The 21,929-nt window shown below is 46.8% G+C and overlaps 1 protein-coding gene across 1 annotated transcript in view; it reads left to right on the forward strand.

Moving 5' to 3' along the window:
* Positions 1-11,089: 11,089 nt before the first annotated feature.
* LOC143368818 (uncharacterized) overlaps positions 11,090-21,929 on the forward strand; it is a 252,712-nt gene continuing 241,872 nt past the window's right edge. The window contains exons 1-2 of the mRNA XM_076811919.1: positions 11,090-11,502; positions 11,580-13,584. Coding sequence (XP_076668034.1) covers positions 11,090-11,502; positions 11,580-13,584 — 2,418 coding nt within the window. The remainder of the gene's footprint in view (positions 11,503-11,579; positions 13,585-21,929) is intronic.

Below are 21,929 nucleotides of genomic sequence, written 5' to 3' on the forward strand. Positions count from 1 at the left end.
CGAAGTGTATTTTCTCCTTAAAAGGTGCCAGTCCCACCATGGGATGGCGACTGTAGTGTTTGCCAGCGTCACCAGTGGTCTAATTTTCATCAATGTTTCTCACAAGTCCTAAGTTCCTGTCTCGTTCGTATATATCAGGGCTCTTCAGCGTAGAGGCCCTTCACGCGCCTGCTTCCCTTTCAAATCTTTAGCTGTAACGGCGTATGTCACCGGGGGTCACTAATACACACGTCGTATGGGGTGTTCGAGCTCGCTTGACGAAGGAGACGCTGGTCTGTCATGGTCGCCTTTAGCGTCGCGCGGTATCACTGATAACAAGGACAAGAGTGGGTAAACCCCAAGTGTACGCGTACGCGACCTTGGAGAGCTCTGGTATATATAAAAGTTCCGAGTTTAGTCCTCTCGGCCCCTATGCGTCTAGGGCAGGGTCCGTCGACTGATGAGTCTGGCTGACGGTCTCGAGACGAAGAAACGGCACCTCTTCTTTTTTCCTCCTCTATCCTTTAAACGCCAATCCACCCGCCACCAATCCATCCAATTTTGGTATGATTTTGACACAGGAGAGGGCAGGCAAGTAGCGAAGCAATTTAATTGATTTTGCGTACCACGTTTGTCAGCGGATTGTATTCAACCACCCGATCGTGCAGAATCAGACTGTAGGCCGTAGTATTTGCAGGCACATTCTCTTTACACTCGAATTCTATGCGCACATCCACGGTATCATTCTTTATCGACTCATTTTGTCGCGAGCAATCAATCACCACGAGGGGACCAATTTGCAAAAATTCATCCACGGTGAATAATCCATCATTGCTACCATGTCCATAATGCGATTTATGGAATTGCGTATACACGCGATACAAGATGGCATGCTTATTCTTGTCAAAGTCCAAATTCAGGTCATCGTATGGGTCAAATTCCGAGTTGAGAAAAAGTTTTTTATTGGTCATTTTGCCGTCATTGAACCGAGTAACATCTTCGGTTATCTTATTCTTTCGTTCAGTCTGTAGACCAAGGATAGTGCATCGCGGCTTCTCCAGCTGCGTAGATGCCTTCACGGCCCACGAATGCTTGGTCGTGCTCTGTAAGAAAGGATACTCGTACAGATTCCACTGTTACATGGGCCCTTTAGGTCCATCCCGTGCTTGCTGTCCACGCGTCGCTTTTGTTTCGCAAGGGCGATCCAGCGGAATCGCCTCGCGTGTAGCAATCGAGTGGTGCTGAGCCCGTGGCAACAGCGATGGGGACAGCGACCGCGCTCGGCCCAATTCCCCAATTATTTCTCAATAATCAGGGAATTGGTGAAGCAAGCGACAGCTGCCGACGGGGCAGTTTCCCCCATTCGTAGGGATCGTTCGAGGTTCGGCCCGCGATCGGGAGCCGCTAAAAGATCATTATTATTCGAGTGCTCGAGTTAGGAAGTCGCGACGGACCAGAGGACCGTCTAGATACCGCGACCACGTCTCCACGCAGATTCCGCGAAGCCTGATCGGCCGATAGTAATTCGTAAGAAGGGTAACTCCGTCCGACACACAGGAAACGGCATAGCCGGGAGAGCCCTTGCGCGTCAATCGAGACCGACGTAGGACCGCGTAGAAGTACGTTAGAGACAGTGCGGTACGACGGGCTCTAGGCCACCGACATCCGAGAAGCACAGCGAGCGACCACGACCTACCCATGGGTCAGCGACACTGCGAGCGACCGAAACACGAGTCGGCAAGCGTGCCGCGCGACACCCGAGCGACACAGCGAGCGACAGCTGAGACGAAGCGCTGTCTCGAGGTAGGATAATCTTATTTATGTAACAATATATTTATTCTTATCGTTTCTCCCTTATATCCCCTGTACTTTATTCTTTCAACCCCTTGTCACCTTCCATATTCCCGGTAAGTATAGTCAAGGTGGGCCTTAGCCCTTCGATAGAGCAAGAACCCGGTAAATCATTCCAACCGCTCGGGGTGATTTACAGGAAGTCCTATATCGGGACGTAACAAACTGGTGTCAGAAGTGGGATATGATTCTTCTAATCATCCCCTTTTAAAAGAAAAGATCGCGCCGTCGCGTATAACCGCGGCCAGTCGCAATCTTATCTGCTCGTAACTTGACTACGCTTCCTATTACTCAAAGCCTTTTTGCCGAGCATTGTATAACAATGCCAGGTGGTTTGCTTAGATCCCCGTCGGATCAGCCCTCTAATGTACGAACCTCAGGTGGAATATCTTCCGTTCTTCCTCCTCCTCCCACACCGCCTTCGGGCAATGGGCTATCTTTCGGCTCGCGGACTAACGACCTAGAGACGTCTAGAATGGACGTATGGCAAGCCCGAGCCGACGAGGAGAGAGTGTATCGGGAGCTCGACCACGTTCCCCGTTTCGACCCCGACCTAGTAACTTTGGAGGACTTCGCTGCCTCGATACAGCGTGCTGTAAAACGTGTACCGCCCGGCCAGGAAGACAGATTCCTGGACGGCCTCATATTTAAATTAGACGAACCAATCAGATTCTATGTCGAGGGGAAAGGTTGTGGGAGCGTATCCGAGCTACTCACCCTCCTCAGGGCCCGATATTCCCCATGCCGTGGTTACGAGGAGCTCCGATTGGAATTTGAGCGTATAAGCATGTTTCCGCGAGAACGTATCATAGATTTTATCCACCGCGTGTGCCGTCTGCACCGTCAGGTGACCTTAAGAGCGAAAGAACTGGTAGAAACAAATAACGAAAAAACCCTGAGGGATATCGAGCGATTGGCTCGTTCCTCTTTTATTGCTGGACTTCCCCAACGGATTTCGGCTAGGGTAGCACTACTAAATCCGGAAACATTGGACGACGCGTTTGATTTGGCGCTTCACACACAAAGGCGAGAATTAGAGAGGGTCGGCCTTCCGCGAGAAGACGTGTACGGGCACGCTCGGAGCGCGCGCCCGCCGACCCCATACGACCCCCAGCGGCAATGGACCGAATGGAGACAGCCGGTCGAGGAGGTCCCGTACGAAGAGCATCACTCTTCGTACTCCGCTTACAGCTCCCCTCGCTATCGAGAAGAATATTGGCGCGACGAGTACAGCCGCGAGCCGTATTATCGCGATCCTACACCGCCGCGCCGGCCAACGGCCCTGCTGACGAGGCAAGGCGAGCGTTTGCTGGAAGTCAACCGCGGACAGTACGTCCCTCAGCTAAGATTAGCACGAGAGAGACCGCGATATGATAGACTGCCACGATCTCGAGAATTTGCAACGTACGAGCCTCGCGAATCCAGGGTACATGAATCCCGCGAGCCGAGAGTTTACGAACCTCGCGAATCAAGGACATACGATCCTAGAGAATCTAGAAGGCACGAAAATCGCGTATCAAGAAGACCCGTGGTACGAGAACCCTATGTAGAAAATCGCGATCATTTAAACTACCAGCGCGCCCGCCCGTTCAACCGAAACGAGGCGGGCGGGTCCTCCTCGCTGGCCCAAGGATCGCCGAGATCCCACCCGAGAAACCAGAGCCAGCGACGGTTCTCGGACGCGCTGACTCCCCCCGCATCCGGATCAAGGCCGAACAGTTGGAGAACGGTGAGGGAGAATTCATCGTAGACACGGGTTCCGCGTTAAACTTATTAGAAATACGGTACGCGAGCTCGGAAGCCCCGGTTTTAAGTAGAGACCCCATCGAAGTCGGTGGACTGAACGGGAAGGTTATGACCATGGGGACGACTCGCCTGAAAATTAATGGCAGCTGGGCGTTATTTCACGTAATAAGCATGCCCTATTTACCGGAGGGGATTGCAGGCCTCATCGGGAGCCCGTATCTGCTCCAGGAGGAAGCCATCGTATCCTATCACCAACGTACAATGGTGACCGCGAATCGTCCGATCCATCCCGTTATCTTTTCCAATTCAAAGGAATTGGAAAATACGTTGGAGGAATGCAAAAGAAGCCACATGGAATTCCAGGCTCATTTAACCGAAAATCCGGAACTAGAGACAAACGGAAGTGAGGTAAACGTCTGCTTCCCCGAAAACCGCGACGGTCTCGGGGATGACGAACGGGTTTGCCCATACCCTCCCCTCGGAGACGATTTCAACATCAACGAAGATCAAGACCTCGGCGATTACCGCGTTGAACGCAAGCCTACCGAAGAACGAGTGCAGCATATAGTCCAAACGCTGAAACTGGGGGAGATAGACCTGGAACCGCGTCAGCTTATCGAGGAGTTGGTGACAAGATACTCGGACAGGTTCTTTGTACCTGGGGACCCACTGGGAGGAACGACGACAATGGAACACACCATCCCGTTAACCGACCCGACGCCAGTATTCACGCGGCAATACCGCACTCCGCCCTTATGGACGAAGAAATTGCCAATCAAACAAGGAACCTCGAAGAGCTGGGAATAATCGCAGCCTCGTCGTCGCCACATAACTCACCATTACATGTGGTCCCGAAGAAGGCGGACCTAGATGGAAAAAAACGCTGGAGGATAGTGGCGGATTTCAGAACCTTGAACGCCAAAACGATCGACGACAGTTTCCCCTTACCGCGAATTACGGACATTCTCGATCGCTTAGGCGGAGCCCGATTTTTCTCAGTTTTTGACCTAGCGAACGGTTTCCACCAAATTCCTATGGCTCCCGAAGACCGTGCGAAAACCGCGTTTACCACCCCCGACGGACACTTTGAATATCTCCGTATGCCGTTCGGGTTAAAGAACGCTCCAGCCACCTTTCAACGCCTAATGAATACCGTGCTGCAAGGGCTTATCGGTAAAGATCTGTTCGTGTATTTAGACGACATAGTTATACATTCGCGCACGCTCGAGGAACACTTACGCAGACTTGAGAGATTCTTCGAACGCTTACGCGAGCATAACTTGACGCTGCAGACGGAGAAGGCCAGGTTCTTGAAGGACAAGGTCGTGTACTTGGGTCACATAATAGCAGCCGACGGAGTCAGACCCAATCCCGAGAAGATCCGGGCCGTCTCTGCATTCCCGTACCAAAAAGCAGGAAGAATGTAAAGCAATTCTTGGGTCTCGTAAATTACTACCGTCGTTTCATCCCAGAAATGGCGAAACCTGCTAAACCACTCACGAATTTAACAAGCGTCAAAATTCCGTTCTTTTGGACTGAGAAACACCAAGAGAGTTTCGAAGATCTACGCCAGGCACTCTGTAAGGAGCCGGTTCTACGTTATCCGAATTACGATGAACCGTTTACTATTACAACCGACGCATCGGACGTAGCCGTCGGTGCGATTTTGAGTTAGGGAAAGATAGGCGAAGACCCGCCTATAGCGTACGCCTCACAGATACTCACGCCGTGCCAGGAAAACTACTCAACAACTGAAAAGGAGTGCCTCGCGATAATTTACGCTGTAAAACAATTCCGCACGTACATTTATGGACGAAAATTCCTCTTGGTAACGACCACCGGCCGCTTCAATGGTTATCCTCGGTAAAAGACCCGGTGTCGCGACTAGCCCGTTGGAAAATCACGCTCGCCGACTATCAATACGAGATCATTTATAAACCCGGCCGAGTAAACGCGAACGCCGACGCGTTATCGCGGAACCCGGTTTCGCACGCGTTCCCGACTACCTCAAAAGAAACTGCGCTGGAGAAAGAGCAGGAAGGCATAGGGATCCGTGTAGGCACGCGTCGTCAAGGCATGCCCAGACCGAATTATGAAGAACCACCGTCGTTCGACCTCCTAGAGGATTCCACGCTAGAAGGACACGAACCCGAACAGGAGCTGCAACCAACAGAGGGAGACAACGCAGCCAGCTCGGAGAGCCGGGCGAATTCCACCGTTCTGGATACAACAGAAGGTCTGACGGGAATGCCCGAGTTCCTGGATACGGGAAACAAGGATCCAGAAGAAGGAGACGAGGACTCTGCCATATTAAGCGATAGCTCGCGCATAGGCCCACTCACGCCAGACGAAATCACCATTTTAAAGAGCTTTGATGAAGAGTATCCCTGCAAAGAAGAAGGGACAGCAACGAATCACCACGAAAATGTCAGTCCTCAGAAGACGGAGGACCTACGATCAGGCCCAAAGAAGCGGGTGTCATGGGGAATACCTCTGCACGCAGAAGCCTTGGACATCCCGCAGTCGACCATGATTGGACCTGAGGACGAGGCATGGGAGGAGCAGAAAGATCCATCGCCACCCAGGCAGAAATCAGGCATAAGCCGGGGGCCTGATGCAACTAAGATGCCCGATTTAACGGAGTTCCAGGAAACAAGCTACAGGCCATTCGTCGTCCCGCCAAAACTTCCAACAACCTGGAGGGAGTCGCCCAGACTCGGGAACAACACACCGGACGCTTCGGAAGACGAAACGCAGCCAACGCAATGCGAAGTAAAAATCGTAAAAACCACGCTAGCGTCGACCCCGGACAATTATGCTCATTTTATATCTTCCGACAGAATACTAACTAGCCCCATTTGTAAAACTTTAAAAGCTATTGGACTTTTCGACGAGACTAAATTATTATCCGAGGAATTAATTAGGAACCGCGTAATAATCACCCACAACGAAGAAGGAAAAATTTTCAGCATTGTCGGAGCAAGGAGCTTCTATCATGAAATGGGAGAAGATGAGCTTACATCAGCATTAGCAGCGCTCAGGGACGCCATAGAGACCGAACGCGTCCGCACGCTCCGTATGGCGACGTATGGCGAAACCTTACACCGTTTTGACGCCACGGCGCTCCAGAAATACTGCCAAGTGATTTTCAAACGTACACCCGTGATGATTACAATCTGCACCGGCAAAATCCAATTACCACCAGAAGATAAACGGGAAGAAATCATCCGGCACTATCACGAAAGCCTTATAGGAGGGCACAAGTGCGTGACAAAGACGTACCGACGTATCCGCGGCCTATTTGACTGGCCGCGCTTACGTCGAGATGTAGAGGATTTCGTACGAAGTTGCCAGAGTTGCCAGGAACAAAAGCTCGTACGCATTAAAACACGAGAACCGATGTTAATCACCGATACGCCCGCAAGGCCCTTTGATAAGGTAGCATTGGACATTGTAGGACCGCTTCCCCCTACACCAAGCGGAAACCGTCACGTACTGACAATGCAATGCCAACTATCGAAATTCTGTATGGCTGTCCCTTTACCGGACATACGAGCCGTTACTGTGGCCGACGCCTTATCGCGTTACTTTATCGCAATTTTCAGCGCACCGCGCGCAATACTCACGGATCGCGGAACAAGTTTCATCAATAACGTAATACAGGGAATAGCTGAAACGTTTAAAATCAAACACGTAACCACCTCGGGATATCGACCACAGACCAACGGTTCCCTCGAAAGAAGCCACATAGTCCTAACTGAGTACCTGAAACATTACCTGGAAAGATACGAGGATTGGGACTTGCTACTTCCGTTTGCTATGTACTCGTATAACACCTCGGTACACGAGGCCACGAAATTCACCCCATACGAAGTGGTTTTCGGACAATTAGCTCGAGATCCGTTTACGTCTATGTCCCGTGAGGAATTGCTAACATACCCGGGATACGTACAAAATCTAGTAGAGCGCTTAGACGAAATCCGAACGACCACGCGATCAAATTTGGACACCAGCAAATCGCGTTCAAAAAATATTTATGACCGAAAAAGTAATCAGGTCACCTTTGCGGCAAACGACCTCGTTTACGTACTAAAGGAGCCCCGGCTCCACAAATTTGATCCGCATTACATCGGCCCTTTCAAAATAAAAGCAATTACCGATCAAAACAACGCGGTACTAATCTCAGATAAGGGCCAACAAATCATAAAACATTTCGATAAATTGAAACATGCTTATATTAAAGATAAACCACCTTGACGCCAATGAAGCGTATATAGTGTGGTTTAAGCTTACAACGGACCGGAGGAAGGAGTCGTACTACCGACTTCCATAACCACGGTCCCACATTCCAAAACTTTATTTATCCCCCCCCCCCATCCTCTTTATCTCACTTGTTTTTCGTATTTGCAGTAGTCAACTACGTAAAAACAATAGAATTCCCCCGCGAATTTGACATTTTCGGAAAACCTTCGTACTACGGCCACAATGGACGGACGTGGGCTGTTTTTGTTTGCGTCCCTGTGGACGATCGTTACTAGTAATATCATCGACAGTAGTATGGCAATGGGGATTCTAATTCAAATTTGTTTTTTTGTCGGCGGGCTGGCGGCGGATGACGTCATAGAGATGGCGGAGTGGTGGGGGGTATCATCGAGGAGGAGGAGGAGGAACCGCGGGGTGACGGTGCGCTACTCTGGAGCGTGGTACAGACTGTCGGTAAGGAAGGTGCTACTCTGGAGCGTGGTACAACAGACTGTCGGTAAGGAAGGAAATATTAATTTTATGATATTAATATAAATGAAAAAACTTCTCGGGGCGACGGGGCTCGAACCCAAGACCTCCGCGGTACGAGTCAGCCGCCTAACCAACTCCCCCAAACGCCGTCTCTGACATTAGTCTTTTCCGAATGGTACATATAGCGAAACCAACGGAGCGTCACATATGTGACACACACACACACACACGCACACGCACACGCACACGCACACACACGCGCGCACACACACATACACACACCGTTTGGCAACGTCGGCGTATAATAATAATTTATTTTTATGAGAAATTTTATCAGAAATTGTTTCGGACTATGTCGGGAAAGATCGGCGTTTCTCAACACCGCGTCTTCGAGGGAAAGAGAGGAGCATTACTTTAAAGTTAAAATTCTAGGAGGGAAAGAGACACCACTACATAGGGGATAGAATCGCATGCATTCTAAAGCTAACTGTATTTCAAAGCGTTCCGATTTAACGTCGCTGCGTATCGCGCGATCTCGCGTAATTCGACTCCTCTGGAGCAGCCGTGCAGGGTGATGTCACTTGGCGGCGCGAAGAATGAAATGTAACACAGAAACGCGGAATCTTAAAATTAGATGACGGGGAGAATGATGGATGAATGAAATGGTACAAATCATAAAAGAATATAATTTAACATTTTTTACTACGAGCATCATGCACAATATGATTGATTGCACATGTTAACAATTCACAATCAATCAATGAATGCTGTTCGAAGTGTTCGCTTTCAGAAATTAATTTTACATAATCTGTTGGCGCGGTAGCGCTACGTAGAGCGTCTACGAAAGTGGCATATTTACTGCTTACAGAGTACATATTTTCAGTTAGCCACGTATACATATGTTCAATGCAATGATTGTACGCGAATAATTTACACATCGTGGCTTCAGTCATATATATGACAACGCGATTATCGGTGATTTTAATAAGTTGATCATCATGCATACGCGTGAACTCTAGTCGTAAATGATCAATTATAATGTGAGTTTGGGGCGATGTTGCGTTGCTGCGTAATCGTTGGAGTATGTCCACCTCGTTTTGTAGCAGGAGCTTCCACGTAGACATTGAAAAGCTTAACTCGCTGCCTTTATTGTCGGCTATGGCGATCTCAACGTGACACAAATCCATACCAATGCGAATTCCTATAGTTAGACGTTTATAAGCTGTTGCAGTCAGTGGATAATCACGCCCCAGGATCCGTACGATTGATGGTTTCGATGTTTTCATCGTTTTTAGCGATACGGATCCAGAACTGTAAGAAACAAGTACATGAAATTGATACTTCGGTCGTTTGCGTTTACAGTGAATGAAGTAAATGAAAAGTGTATAGTAACGTGTACATACCTCATATTGGATTGTTGATGATGATGTAGTTGTTGCTGCTGTTGTTCACATTTATTTGGAAACCCACCATCGTTGCCGGCTGCGCAGGATGAATCGTTTAAGCTGTGTTTGTACATTTTGATGTGCACTATATTTTTTACGGAGTACCGTCTGTTCCGTCAAAGTCACTGAGGCTACTGAGCGATTGATGGAATAGCGTCCAAGAGCTCGGCTTAAATAGAGGTGCAATTGCCACCCCCACCACAGCATTTTATTTTAAAGCTACCAATTTTTCCATAATGTTTTCCAATCTTAACATCGCAGCATATCGCGCGATTGTATGTAATTTGAGCCCCACCTTCAAGGATAAAAGTCTCGACACGTGTTGAATGTAATATAATATCTGTGAAAGCGCCGAATCTTAGAATTATGCGGCGTCAGCAGAAACTGTGTCGGATGATTTTGCGCGCTAATTCGTCATACGCGCGAATCATAGAAAGAATTATGCTGTATCGGTAGAAACTGCACAGAACCATGCTGGGACGGATCGTCGTTTTTGCATGCGGTGCATTCGAGGGAGGGGGTACGCCAAAAGAGGTAGGCAGAGATACCAAACCATGGTATGAGTCTTAAAAAGCGCACTCTAAACTGCACAAAGCCTCAAATCGTTGCAACGTGTTGCGAGGAAAAGACATATTTCATTTACAACCATGGGAGAATTCGCGCAAGTAGAACGCCAATTGTTGGATCAATCTGCGCGATTGATTTCACAGGAAGAATACCTCGCGTGGGAAGAACGGTGCAACGAGTGCATCGAATCGTTGGAAGAACACAGCCGAGTGAAACGCCCGCGATTATCGATCGGTGTTCAGCAATCGCTGGTTGCTCGAATCGCTCATCTCGAAGGACTAAAATATTCGTTGCGCGGACGTTTCGTGCATGAAGGTGCTGGACATTCGAGCACAGGACTTTTGTGGCGCGAAATAGGCACTGCGTTCGATACCCGCGTATTAACTGGTGCAGTGTTAAATTCGAACTATATCGAGCCGCGCAACTTCCTCGAGGATGCGGGGACCATTGTGCTGGAGTATGTACGAGGCGCCTTGAGGAAACATCAGAACCTCAAAGTGAACACTGTGTTCAACGGCGAATTTGTGGCGGGGGACAAACATGCTTGCAAAAGCATCAATACCCGGAACTGCGAACTCTTCGGTACATGTGATCTACAGGAGTGGTACCAACGATGCGTCATCGAACCCACCCTGGCATCGTTGGAAGAGTTTCAGTAACGCGATAGTGGATGGGCATTGATGAGGATTCTCAACCTAACCGTCAACGTTAATAAGTACAATCCGCTGCGCGCAGGGTGCCACTTCAAGTTGCCACGGGAAATATTGATGAAGAAAGCGACAATTAGCGTACGATCCGAGGATAACGCCTGCTTCGCGCGGGCAGTGGTCGCAGCTCTCCATCCCGCCGAAAGAAACCCTCATCGACCAAGTTCATATCCACATTATACATTGGTGCTAAATCTCCAAGACATTGAGTTTCCAATGTCCCTAGAGCAGCTTGGGAAGTTTGAGCGGCAGTACGGCATCTCCGTCAACGTGTACACGTTCGGGATGGAGAAAGGATCGACGGTCTTTCCGCTGCGTCTCACCAGCCAAAAGAGGGATCGACACGTCAATCTGCTCTACACGCCGAATCATGAGCACGGCGATGTAGGGCACTTTGTGCTGATCAAGAACTTATCCCGACTGGTGAGCATGCAGTTGAGCAGGCACAGAGAAAAAAAATACATCTGCGATCGGTATGTACATAAACTTATGAAACGTTGAAAAATATCGTTGAAAAAAATTAAATAAAAAAATTTTTGATTTTTTGCAGATGCATGCACTACTTTGGATCTGCCGAGAAGTTGGAGGCCCATTCGCTGGACTGCGGGCAAATGAATGATTGCGCCATCCTGTTGCCCAGCGTAGGAAACAATCTGCTCAAATTCAGCAACCACTGTATGAAGGAGCGGCTCCCCTTCGTGGTGTACGCCGATCTTGAGTGCATCATTGAAAAAACAGAGGACAATCACCGAATGGGTGAAATGGATAGTAAATTGCGCGCGTATCAACACCATAAAGTGCACAGCATTGCATATTATATGCATTGCTCGTACGATACATCACTGTCGACGTATCGATGTCGCCGCGACGCGGATTGTGTTTCATGGTTCGTCAACGAACTGGAAAATTTTGCAAACTTCGCCAAACCCATTCTGACCAACAATGTTCCCATGCTTGATTTAACTCCCGAACAATGGGCGACATTTCGCGATGCAACACACTGTCATATTTGCGAAGAACCATTCAAGGCTGAAGATGTACGAGTTCGCGATCATTGCCATCTATCCGGACGCTTTAGAGGCCCAGCACATTCGGAGTGCAATTTAAATTATAAAAATGCGTTTTACATCCCCATAGTTTTCCATAATTTATCCGGCTACGATTCGCATTTCATTATCGAGGAAATAGCTACCGCTTTCGGAGGCAGCATTGACGTATTACCCATAACGAAAGAAAAGTACATTTCATTCACAAAAAATGTTGAAGATACGGCTGACTCAGACTCGCGAAAATGTATTAAATTGCGATTCATCGATTCATACAAATTTCTCAATACCAGTTTCGACAAATTAGCATCTTTTCTTAGCGCGGATAAATTAAAAATTTTACGATCCGAATTTGAAACATTATCCATCGAAGATTTCAATTTATTGACGCGAAAGGGTGTATTTCCATACGAATACCTTGATTGCGCGAACAAGCTGCAGGATCCATGCTTACCACCGCGCGAGTCATTCTACAGTTCGTTAACGGGTGAGACTGTATCCAAGAGCGATTACGCGCACGCCGAGATTGTCTGGCAGCGTTTCAGGATTAGAACTTTGGGCGAATACAGCGACTTGTATTTGAAAACAGATGTCTTGTTATTGGCAGATATTTTTGAAAATTTTCGCGAAAGTTGTATCAAGAGTTACGGAATAGATTCAGCGCATTATTATACTTTACCTGGCTTTACGTGGGATGCCATGCTAAAACATACCAAAATTACATTCGAATTGCTCACAGACATTGATATGGTCATGTTTATCGAACGCGGTATACGTGGCGGTTTAAGCCAATGTTCCGGAAGATACGCACACGCCAATAACAAGTACATGTCATCTTACAACCCATCGGAACAGTCATCGTACTTGATGTACTTTGACGTGAACAACTTGTACGGATGGGCAATGTGCCAGCCCCTACCATACGCCAAATTTCAATGGGTCGAAGATGTCGCAAATTTTGACGTGTCTTCGATCGCTGTCGATTCGCCCACGGGATACATTCTCGAGGTATATCTGGAATATCCGCAACGTCTGCACGACGCTCACGCCGATCTACCGTTCTGCCCGACGCGTGCCAAACCACCTGGCAGCAGACAGGACAAGTTACTCGCGACGGTATACGATAAGCAGCGTTACGTTATCCATTATCGCAACCTGCAGCAGTGCACGAGTCACGGTCTTCGTATTACAAAGATACACCGCGCGCTTCAATTCGCTCAATCTCCCTGGCTCCGCGATTACATCGAACTCAATACACGGTTTAGAACATGCGCGACAAACGACTTTGAAAAAAATTTGTACAAATTGATGAACAACGCAGTATTCGGTAAAACTATGGAAAATGTGCGAAATCAGGTGGACGTAAAACTTTTAACACATTGGGAAGGGCGATATGGTGCGGAGGCAATGATCGTGAAACCGAATTTCCACAGCAGAAGTGTTTTTTCGGAAAATTTAATAGCTGTTGAATTGCGAAAACTCGAGGTGAAATTCAACAAACCGATATATGTGGGTATGTGCATTCTAGACATATCAAAAATTTGTTTGTACGAATTTCATCACGAGTACATGTCTCCACTATATGGCCAAAAATGTAAAATTCTATACACAGACACTGATAGCCTCATCTATCACATTCGATGCGATGATATCTACGAGTCCGTGAAACGCAATATCGATAGATTCGACACAAGCGATTATCCTACTGACAATACATATAATATGCCGCGCTTAAATAAGAAGGTTCCGGGGCTGATGAAGGACGAAAATAATGGGATGATAATAACCGAATTCGTAGGTCTTAGAGCGAAAATGTATGCACTTCGCGTAGACGGTAAAAAAGATACGAAAAAAGCGAAAGGCGTCAAGACCAACGTCATAGCCAGAACGATAACTTTCGACGACTACGCGCAGTGTTTGCAAAAGGAGATCGAAATGGTTCGCAGGCAATCATGCATACGGTCTAAATTGCATAAAGTGTACACCATTTCAGAATCCAAAATCGCTCTAAGTCCATACGACGACAAGCGGTATATCGTACCCGATTCTACCTACACTCTGCCCTGGGGACATTATAAAATTCCGTTGTAAAATTCCATTATAAAAATATTATAAAAAAAGAAATTTGAACTTGTATGTATAACATTGTATTTATTGAACCATGTATTATTATTATTATTTTACAATACATTATTTTTATTTATCCAAGAATTGTGTGATTTATCAAACCCCAACCACTTGACGTATACCTTATCCCCCTTTCTACGCAGCACTTTTTCCACTAGATACACATCAGGATCGGCGACGCGTTGCAGCTCGTGTTCATAGAATCCTCCGGCAACGGGTTTTCCACAGGAATCGACGAGCAGATACGTCGCGGGATTAGTTGTCTGTACTTTGGCTATCTCGAACACCTCCGTTGTCCAATTCGGCGTATAGCCTTTATCGAAGATGGTTTTAAATTTGCTCACGCGCACAAACTCGCCCAACTCGAATCTCGCTGGAGCAGCGATCTTTAGGTTGCTGTATACTGTGGCTAGCAGCTTGTCGGCGATCGCAGGGGTAACATCGCAAGGACGCATTCCGATGGTTCTATGTTTTCCCGCATTATACTCTGCAAGTAGACGCGGTAGCGAATCGGTCCATCTATAGGTTCCATTCAGCGTAAACAGTTTCCACATATTGTTCTTCAAAGTTCGATTGAAACGTTCTACGACGGAGGCCTTCATCACCGAATACGTTGAATAATGATTAATGTCATGCTTCTTCAAGAGTTTCTGCACATCGGTGTTGTAACATTCTTTTCCTTGATCGGTTTGCAAATTTTTCGGATATCGATCTCTAAATATCTTTGCAAACGCTTTAGTCACCTCAGCGCCACTTTTAGTCTTGAGCGGCAACGCCCATGCATACTTGCTCAACACATCGATGACGGTGAGTATGTAGTGGTGACCCTGGTTGAATCGCGAGTATGGACGGATTTCTACAATGTCAGCTTGCCACAGATCGTCGTATCCACGCACTATGACGCGCCTCCGAGGAAAATGTCTTCGAGCTGGAGCGTGCAATTTCTCCACAAGTTGTAGCTTCTTGTGGCCATAGTTTTCTTCACTCATGGATTTCTTAAATGGCTGCATGTTTGATCGCAGATGTATCTTTGCCACGAATGATGCGATAATTATCGTGTACGTGCATTATGTGCTCTCCACCGCCCCAAGGAAATTCTGGACAAGTTCAACCGTCTCACATGATTCTCCTTCGCATTGTTGCTGCGGGATAGGATTCAATGCTTGCGATATCTTTTGAACGCTGTTTTGCAACGTCAGCATATCTCTCTGAAACGCGACCAGCTTCATCTCTAATTCTTCCTGCTGCTCTCTCAAAAGTTTAATGCTCTTTTTCACATATAGTTTATTAACGGCATCTGTGTCGGCCACCGGCTGAGCTACGCGTCGTATCTTGCGCGATTTTGCATCAAAGTCGGCACCGGTCACGCAAAGAGCGTTATCACGCATATAATTTCGAAGCATGCCGCTCCATTTGTAATAGTCCATTGTAGCTGCTCCACTCTTCTCGAGCGATACCCCAAATTTGTTGATCGGCATCTCGACGCATACAGTGCACATCATCGGCGTGCGGTTTAATTTATAATGAGGCCTGCCTCGCGGAGTTCCTCGATAATCGATAGAATTTCGTTGTCGTGCGAGTTGTTACCCGCCTGACGCGACGCTTCCAGCAAACGCAATCGATCCACCAGCTCGTTGGGATCATCCCAGTGCACATAATCGATCTTGTTATCGTTTACCACCATGACTCGCGATGTCCTTAGACCTTTCCCCGCTTTACTGGTCAATACACGGGGTAGTAGTGGCGCAATTACATGTTTGTACTTGTATCCCTTGTTACCCAATATGGGGTTTTGTGCGTTATGACCACGTCTGTGAGCATTCGTCATCAGCAGTATACTTTTGTATTTTTGTTTATCAGCATCTGTGTATATAGCATCATCGGGAATTCTCTTGAAAATCAGTTCGTACAGACCAGGCGTTCCTCCATATCTTACACCGTCTATGATTATATTATCATCCTTGTCCATATCGAAAACCTTATCCCCCAGCATCATTCCACTACCACCAAAGTATACACCGTACACATAATCTATGGTCGTATCCCTATCTCCACTTAGGATTGCGCTCATGTATTTTTGTCCCAGCGGACCGAAATGGTTGCGAAACGTTTCTTGCCCCTCGGATGTTTGGAGTTGCTCTCTAATAGATGCTGCAAGCGACTCATCGGCAGAAGTTTCATACACGTCTTCGTCATCATTGGTTGTGAGCGACTGTACATCGGGAAATGTATTTATTGACGCAGGAGGAACCGTGGAATCGTTTGATGCGACATTCAACCGTTTCCGCTTCGATTGAACTGGTGTGGAGGTTACGAGCGAATTTTCCAATGACATGTATGACTGTTTACTATTTCTTGTACGCGATGCGTTCCATTTCGGCCGGATTTTTGTTTTAGGCGTTAATGTTTCAATGCTCATACTCGTCGCAGGTGATATGTCAGCTTCTGTCTCAGCAGTATTTTCCACAATATGTTTTAAGGGCTCGGTAATAGGTTTAAAGTATTTTTCCAGCGCGATATCTTCATCCATCTTGTCAGTCTTCAAAGACTGATGTTTCCTGCGAATGGATTCGCTGGTTTTTGCAATTTCCATCGCTATTCTCTTGCGATCCTTAATCTCCTGACTACTAATCATCATTGTATCGCAGACGTTGCTTTCCCACCGATGTGTTGACGACGATTGAGCATCTCACGGTAGCGCAAACTCGTTAAATCCCTTTCTATAACGCCCATTGGACATCGCGCTATCTTTATCTATCACCATGAAACCATACCCCCGCTGCCAACAATTACGACACAAAGCGCAGAAATCCTCGTAAGACATATCAGTGTTTACATGATCGTTGTACACATGTTTCAAGTTGGTACCATCCTGCTTAAACAGTATCAACAGATTCGCATTGTCGCGTATAAGATGTTTGGGAATCTTTGCATACGTCTGACAGAGATAGAAGCAGTCGACGTTCGAGTGGCGTCCCATTGCAAAGTATTCCCTTATCGTATCTTGCTTTTCGCATGCCACGTCATCAAAGATAAAAATGGAATTCGGAAGCGATTCGCTCGGTGGGATGACGTCACTATTATTTGAAAATGTAAAGTAGCCAATTTCATCTATCGCAGTCAATAAATTCTCCAAATACTTATATTTTGGCTGTTGCAACGACTTGGAATACACGTACAGGTTCTCGAAGCACACGCCGTGAGGACTTTCCAACAAGCTGACCAGCACGTTGGTCTTTCCACAATTTGATGGACCACAAATGAGGCAGCGTATAGTGTTTGGTAGCATGCTACCGTGTCTGCGTCTCGTTTTCGGAGACATCATTTGCGATTTATCATCAAAATTAGTCACGCGTATCGCCACAGGTTGTCGCACGAATCGCATCCTCTCCGTGAACTGTGAAAAATGATTTTGATACGTCGAAGCTGCGGTGCGCTCTATTTATAGGCTCGCGCCGAAGCAAAACAGCTCATTATTCAAAATGCTTCTGATCCTGTCGGATAATTGTGATATTCGAGACCAAACCGCTGAGCAGTTGAAATATATATAAAAAATTATTCTACTGCGAGAGTTTGGCAGACACATCGATCAGTTGTGGGACAGACTCCCCGAGCATATAAAAGTCGATTCTGAGGTTCAGCAGTATCGTCGATGCTTGGAACATTATAATCGCCCTTGGCAGCGAACGCATATCGACGGTCCAGCACCATTGATTAAAAACTGCAGCGAATGTCGTCGAAGAGAGTAAAGAAAGGTTGTGGTCTGATAAATCGGGCGATAAACGCGTTACCTATCGAATTACATATTCCGGGATATCAGTTTTGTGGTCCAGGAACTCATCTGGCAAAACGATTGGCTAGAGGCGATCGAGGCATCAATCCGTTGGACGCAGCGTGTCGCGAACACGATATTGCATATTCGCGTAGCAACGACCTCGGTGAAAGGCACACGGCAGATAAGGTTCTCGCTGACAAAGCGCGAAAACACATCGTTGCGCGAGACTCGACTCTGGGTGAAAGAGGTGCTGCTACAGCTGTTTGGGCAGCTATGAAAGCTAAGACGAAAATCGGAATGGGGATGAAAACAAAACCCCGCAAAAGGACTGTAAGGAGAGCATCGCAAAAGCGGATACTTCCGGTGGCAAAACGAGGTGGCATATTACCACTTCTCCCGCTGCTAGGTGTTCTCGGATCATTAGCCGGTGGAGCAGCGGGGATCGCCAAGGCGGTAAACGATAATAAGGCGGCGCAACATCAGCTGCAGGAAATGCAGCGTCATAATCGCACCATGGAAGGTCGCGGACTTTATCTCGCACCATACAAGCGCGGACAGGGAATATCGAAACAAAAAAAAAAACGCCGAAAAGACAATAAAAATGCCCGAGGGCGTAACTACAGATGCGCAATTGGGGGAGTTGGCAAAACGTATGCGTATTCCATTTTTTAGAGGTGTTTTTATGCGCAATGCACTACCTGTTGGAGGAGTACGCCGAAACGAGAGCGGTATCGTGAATTTGGATAATGTCGAGGGACCGGGGACTCATTGGGTGGCGTATGCGAAGAGGGGGCGTCGAGCTGTATACTTCGACAGCTTTGGCAATCTTCGGCCGCCTAAGGAATTGGTACAATATCTGGATAAAGATGTCGTGAAAATCGAATACAATCACGCGCCTTATCAGGAGTACAATCAGAGCAATTGTGGTCAACTATGTCTACGCTTTCTACAAACGATTGGTTGCAAATTTAAGGATTGACTTCTCACCACTTTGATTCAGTACGAGTCCAGTCGTACAGCTTGGAATATGTCGTTAACATTCACTCTAACCGGCAAGAGTAGCACCCTCGCGGTGAGCTACTTTCCACTCATAGATTTGAGCGACAATGATTACGAGCTTGGTCTAACAACCTTTGAAACTTATCACAGAATACCGAACATCGACTCGAGCAACGATAAATTCTACTTCGCCGTAAACTATGATGTCAACAGCAGCGTTGACATCATCCATGAATACATTACGATTCCCCACGGTACCTACGAACTAGACGCCATTGCCAAGTATTTGAAGCAGCGATTACTCGAACGGCTACTGGGATTCTCGACGAATCGCGTATTAGAACCGGAACAGTGGCACGAATCGGACGATCCGATTAATATCATGAATGTGAACATTATTCGCGTAGAATGTAGCGTGACCGCTGGCGCGTACAGCAATGGAAAGCGCGTACATACCATACATGAATTTTCTCCCAGAGTACCGCCGGGATATAAGATATCGGAAACGCCCGCGCAGATCATTTACCTTCCAATCACCGCACAGGTCATTTCGGATCTAACGATACGTGTTGTGGATCAAGACGGGCGGTTGCTTGATTTTCGAGGTGAAGAGATTACCATCAGACTGCACGTACGACGACGTCGATGATAATACATGTGGTGCAGTCGTATGAGATGCTTGTGTTGAACGACTCCAGAAACACGTTTCTTCCAAACGAAATTGTTTGCAGCAACAACAACAACAACTGCAACTGCAACAGCTCTGATTACGCTAAAAAGAAGAGGTTCAGTGCTGCGAACATTGCATTTTTGAAATCGCTGGGATTCATTGTACGCAATTAAGTTGAAAAATGACTGACATTCTAAGCATTGGCGCGAAGCCGACGTTTGATGATCGCATCGTCAAGCTTGAGACTCACACATACAACCCTTACGTCAACACGACGTTTGGATACAGCGATGAGATAAGAATACCTATACAGCAACAGGATTTATACACATTACCGTGTGAAAGTTTCCTCTACCTGGAGGGGAAATTGACGATAAATAAGCCGAATGATGTATCATCGGTGATGTTGGGAAATAATTGCATGGCATTCATATTTGATGAGATTCGATGTGAACTGAATGGTGTGGAGATTGATCGCAACAGAAACGTTGGAATAACTAGCACGCTTAAAAACTATGTATCGATGACATCTGATGAAGACAAAAATATGGAGAATGCGGGATGGGGCTTGAAACGGCACGATGAGCTAATAGTGAAAAATCATTTCAATTTTTGCATCCCGCTCAAATATTTGTTGGGATTTTGCGAGGACTACAAACGCATGGTTATTAATGCGCGTCACGAATTGATTTTAATACGATCGCGCAACGATAACAATTCTCTAATAGGATCGCCGACGTTGGAACCAGAAATTGAATTACTTAAAGTGCAATGGCGGATGCCTCACGTGACGCTGAACGACGTTAATAAGCTGTCGTTGCTACATGCTTTGGAAAGTGGACAAAACCTGAGCATTAGTTTTCGCTCGTGGGATCTGTATGAGTATCCTCTCTTACAGAGCACGACCAAGCATTCGTGGGCCGTGAAGGCAGCTGCACAGTTGGAGAAGCCGCGATACATTATCTTTGCTCTACAGACTGCTCGAAAGAATGTGATGACTGAAGATGTTACTCGATTTGACCACTGCAAATTGACCAATGTAAAACTTTTTCTCAACTCGGAATTTTACCCGTACGATGACATGAACTTGGACTTTGACAAGAATAGGCACGCCATCTTATTTAACATGTATACGCATTTTCGTAAATCGTATTACGGACATAGTTGCAACGAGGCATTATTCACCGTAGCCCAATTTTTGCAATTTGGCCCCCTCGTGGTGATTGATTGCTCGCGACAAAATGAGTCGATCAAGAATAGCACCGTGGACGTGCGCATAGAATTTGATTGTAAAGAAAACGTACCTGCAAATACTACGGCCTACTGTTTGATTCTGCACGATCGGGTGGTTGAATACAATCCGCTGACAAATGTGGTGCGCAAAATCAATTAAATTACTGCGCTACTTGTCCGCCCTCTCCTGTACCAAATTCGTACAAAATTTCATCGTGAAAATTGAGATGCTTTACGAGAAAGAGTGCATTCTCCAGTCTGTCTTGGAAGTGAACGGACCTCTAAATTGTATCGATAATGGTCGTACCAACATTCGTTGACCTGCAAGGGTTCATCGTCGATGGAAGATTTGTCGCGAAGGAAGTGGCTATCCTACGAAAGGGAACAATTCTCTCGCACTATATTTTTGGGAGTTCGATGCCACAATATCTTCTTACAAAATCCGACAAATCGAGCATCCGGTGGTTGGTGACAAAACATCATGGACTACGTTGGGAAGATGGTGACGTTCCGTACAGTATGGCTAAACAGCTAATTATGAAAGCTGTAGCCGATGCGATCGACGAGGAAGATGACACACCCCATGTCGTATACGTTAAAGGGCTGCAGAAACGCGATTGGCTCGTGGATTTCCTCGATGAAAATACGAGAGCGGACGTGATCATCGAGACGCTAGACATTGACTACGAGGATATCAAATCCCTAAATAAGCTAAACGTAATTAATACTCTGCGATGTGGCAGACACGCAAAGCACTGTGCCATGCAAAATGTATTTAAAATATTCAACTGGTGGTCTAAACGCCAGAGGGAAATACACAAGTAAAATATAATCAATTTTTAATGCATAACAGTTTTTCTTCACCCTCCTCAACCTCCAACCTTCTGCATGTACGCTAGATTAAGACGATAGTTCTAATTATTATGTAGAAGTAGTACAATTCATGATCAAAGCGATACCATACACGTATGATAGACGTCCGTTCGATTCACGTTAAAAGTCGTTCAATACCCGTTGAATATTCGTTCGATATCCGTTCAAAGCCGTTCG

Source organism: Andrena cerasifolii, chromosome 5, assembly GCF_050908995.1.
Source record: "Andrena cerasifolii isolate SP2316 chromosome 5, iyAndCera1_principal, whole genome shotgun sequence".
Classification (NCBI taxonomy): domain Eukaryota; kingdom Metazoa; phylum Arthropoda; class Insecta; order Hymenoptera; family Andrenidae; genus Andrena; species Andrena cerasifolii.